General features: G+C 38.1%; 1 protein-coding gene across 1 annotated transcript in view; it reads right to left on the reverse strand.

The window, feature by feature from the left end:
- Positions 1-237: 237 nt before the first annotated feature.
- LOC107656813 (piwi-like protein 2) overlaps positions 238-3,768 on the reverse strand; it is a 60,414-nt gene continuing 56,883 nt past the window's right edge. The window contains exons 18-21 of the mRNA XM_016444760.1: positions 2,684-2,789; positions 2,315-2,568; positions 2,052-2,159; positions 238-592 (exon numbers count right to left, since the gene is read on the reverse strand). Coding sequence (XP_016300246.1) covers positions 436-592; positions 2,052-2,159; positions 2,315-2,568; positions 2,684-2,789 — 625 coding nt within the window. The 3' untranslated portion in view covers positions 238-435. The remainder of the gene's footprint in view (positions 593-2,051; positions 2,160-2,314; positions 2,569-2,683; positions 2,790-3,768) is intronic.

A 3,768-nucleotide genomic window follows, 5' to 3' on the forward strand; every position in this document is an offset into this window, starting at 1 on the left:
GATTTTAAAATGTATTAGTAAATGGTGAAACTAACATTATGATTAAAAGCTGGAGAAGTATTGTTCATTGTTAGTTCATGTTAATTGGTGTAGTTATCTATCCAAAGAGTTACCAAATTTCCTCAAGAAAAAGGAATCTGCTAATAGAATGAATACTGCGCTCTGAACCACTACACATCAGAGCATTATTTCAGACTATGAGAGAGACGCTGGGGAAAGTTAAGAGTGTGACATGCACTTTATTCAGTAATGCTTTACAAGAACGAACAACTAAGAGTTACAAAAACACTTTTGGGAAAAAAAAAAGGTTGTTTTGGATACCAGCAAAGAACATTCAGAACAGTACTTTTAAGAAAAGCAAAAAAAAAAAAACAAGAACGAAAGAGGGAGATTCGATCCCTCTTGTGTCTGATTGAGACGCTGAACGGGTCTCATTCACAGGAAAAACAGTTTCTCTGAGAGCTGGATGGCAGGCTCTGAGTGGAGGTACTGACCAGACAGAAAGGCCAGTTTGTGGGCGTACTTGCACGGTGCAGGAACGCGTATCGTTCCGGGCCAATTCCAATACAGGTGGCACATCTTGAAGGTCAACCTGTGTTAAATAAATAAATAAAATAATAAATACATACATTTTTAACTTTATTTGTAATATATAGGTTAGTGCTGTCAATCGTCAATAAGAAAAAAATCTGTAATTACTAGTGGTTAATTGCATAGAACATTATATGTAATGAAATATATTTTCACAATCGAATCTCCAAATTAAAGTAGAAACATCAAGATGTTATATTTTACATACATATTTTTTAAAATTGATTTTATAAAACGGAGAGTTCCGGTCCTTGATTCTGATTGGTTGAGCCGCATTCGAAGCTGTTGTAAATTACTCTACAAACACACACCTTTGTTTACTTCTGTGTGCTGGTCGGCAACCATTTTGTTGCAACCACAACATGTTCTTAATATCATTACACATTATTTGCTCTGTTTTATTTTGTGAAACCTAACTACGTATATGGAATAACCGTTTTATAAAAGCAATAAGCCCCGTGAAGCCGTGGTTTACAGTGAATTTATAACAGCTAAGGGGGGTGTTATAAACTCCACTTTATAACTCTTTAACTTTATAACTCCGCTTCGCGTCGTGCCTAACAACGCCCCTTAGCTGTTATAAAGTCACTGTAAACCACGGCTTCACGGGGCTTATTGCTTTAATATATTTATTTTACTGCCGTCTTTTACCAAACTCCAGTACTCCTGTTAGCTGTTTTGTTTTTGTTTTTAACACCAATTTCTGTGATAAAATGGGTAAATATAGCCTTTCAACATTCCAAAAAATGTCATCATTTTTTAACTCTTTCCCCGCCAGCGTTTTTGAAAAAAGTTGCCTGCCACTGCCAGCATTTTTGCTGATTTTCACTAAAATTTCTTGGCCCCCAGAATATTTTATTGTATGAATATCTAAACGTGAATATCAGACTCTCTACTTTCAAACAAAAATATCAGTTTTATTCTAGCTTCAAACATTGTTTTTTTAATCAACACTTGAATGAAGGTAGGTTTCATAAAAAAAAGCAACATTTTGAGCAGCTGTGAAGCTGAGAAAATCGCATTTTTATCAAATACTACATCTGGATCATATTCAGTAATATTATCAAAGCAAAGATGCAGTAGATGGTTTCCCAAAGCTTGCACAGGCCTTTACCACTTTCTGGATTGACATTTCACTCGGTAACATTAGGCAGTTTTCATCTATATGCGCTAAGTGTTGATGATCGCATTATTTTTCATATGCATACATATGAGATCGCTCGTTTTTGCTTCTTCCTCACCTGTGCTTTTGATCGCACTTTCTAGACTCATTCAGGAGATGCGTAATAGCGCCCCCTAGCGTATAACAGTGAGAACACGGAAACCCGGAAAATTCCGTGTTTGGCTGGGAAAGAGTAAATATGCCAGCTATTAAAAAAGTAACTTTTATCCTTGTATAAACCTATGGCATTTAATAGCACATTTAGCAGTTTCTTTAAATCCGTAATGTTAAAGCGAACCTCTGTAAGTGGTCAGGGGTGAGGTTTGCAGTGTTGTACACTGCGATGTAATGAGTGGGAAGGCCGCAACCCTGTCGAATCGAATGTGCCATTAGGTAGAAGTCCACCCTGAAGAGAAGAGAAACATGTCAAATTCATATACCACATTTTATTTCCTCCCGCTAATGCACTTGACTAGATCTAATTTCTGCAAAGCTTTGCACATCTAGTTGCTAAAGCCGTTCGCAGAATCCTGGGCTGCGCTTCAGCTCTTGCCAACCAACCAGTCTCTGTTTGTGACGGTGTGGTCCAGTACGGTTCCTGGCGAGGGCGTGCCGAAGTGGTCGGATCCGTAGGAGTACAGGGTGGTGCTGATCCTCTTCTGCACCACGATGAAAGCCAGCTTCGGTTCGTAGTTCGGGATGGTCTCGAAGCATTTCAGAACCTGAGGGATCTCGTAAAGCTCCACAGTCTTGAGCTGTCCGTCAGACACGCCGTCGCGATAGATGACGATCTTCTCAGGGAAGGCGTGGTTCACCTGTTTGTAAAAAATGGGTAAAATAGGTCAAATACACCCCTGTACAACATTTAGGAGACATACAGAAGCTGTAGCATTTACGAAATCATTTGACAAGTTCATATAAATGAATTACCTCGTAGTATTTCTGCAGGGCAGCCAGCAGACAGACTCTGAAGCCGTTGATTATCTCCTCATGAGGCATCTGGAAGGTAACCCTGGAGTACCATTTGGTCAGCATGCTACGCCGGGACAATAAACACAGGGTTAGGCCTGATTCACAGATCTCAAATCTGATATATACAAGCAGAACATGTTAATTTCTGTGCTCATATTAACAGCTCACAGTATTCACACTGTTGGGTAAGCTAGTTTAAATTATGAGTGGCTTGACAAACTAGTTTTAGTTAGTAGACATCAGCTACTACATTTAATCTATTATTGGGGCAATATCTAAAAGTTGGCATGAAATGAAAATTTACCACATCTATTTTCTAAATGCATGTCACAGATGCTTTAGTGAACAGCTCATCGATGCATGTGTTAATTTTTTTTTAAATGTATTTATTTTCTGAACTAACGATATTTAATCAAAATTTCACTGGATCTTCCAGACTTCTTGTGACATACAGTATATGCAGGACTTCTCCGATTTTACGTTCATCTGCCTCCACTTTTGAGTATTGTTGTTTTTGGCGGCCTGTTTTAATTTTAGTTTTAGTCTAGTCTTTGTGTGAAGCTGTCATTTTAGTTTTTATTAGTTTTAGTCACGTTCATACTCTTTTTAGTCTAGTCAAGTTTTAGTCAACTAAAAAAGTCCGAGCATTTTAGTCTTATTTTAGTCAGAATTATCCATGACTATTTTAGTCTAGTTTTAGTCGACGAAAACTGATGACATTTAGTCTAGTTTTAGTCAATGAAAATTGTATTTTAGTCTTCATAATTTTCGTTGACGAAAGCAACACTACTTTTGAGTGCAATGCCCGCTTCTCAAAATCCAATCACACCCGATGTATGCACCTTATTTTTCCGGTAAGAGCAGGCACAGCCATTTGTAAATTTAATTCGTCTGGCTTCCGGTCTCATCCGTGTCCAGCTATTTTTAGCTGTACAAAACAGCTTGTTTTGTATTGCAAACTGGTGTGCCTTACCATTTGTGACCCTGGAGCACAAAAGCAGTCTCAAGTCGCTGGGGTATATTTGTAGCAATAGCCAACAATA

The sequence above is a fragment of the Sinocyclocheilus anshuiensis genome, unplaced genomic scaffold (genome assembly GCF_001515605.1).
Source record: "Sinocyclocheilus anshuiensis isolate Anshui unplaced genomic scaffold, SAMN03320099.WGS_v1.1 scaffold1136, whole genome shotgun sequence".
In the NCBI taxonomy this organism is placed as follows: domain Eukaryota; kingdom Metazoa; phylum Chordata; class Actinopteri; order Cypriniformes; family Cyprinidae; genus Sinocyclocheilus; species Sinocyclocheilus anshuiensis.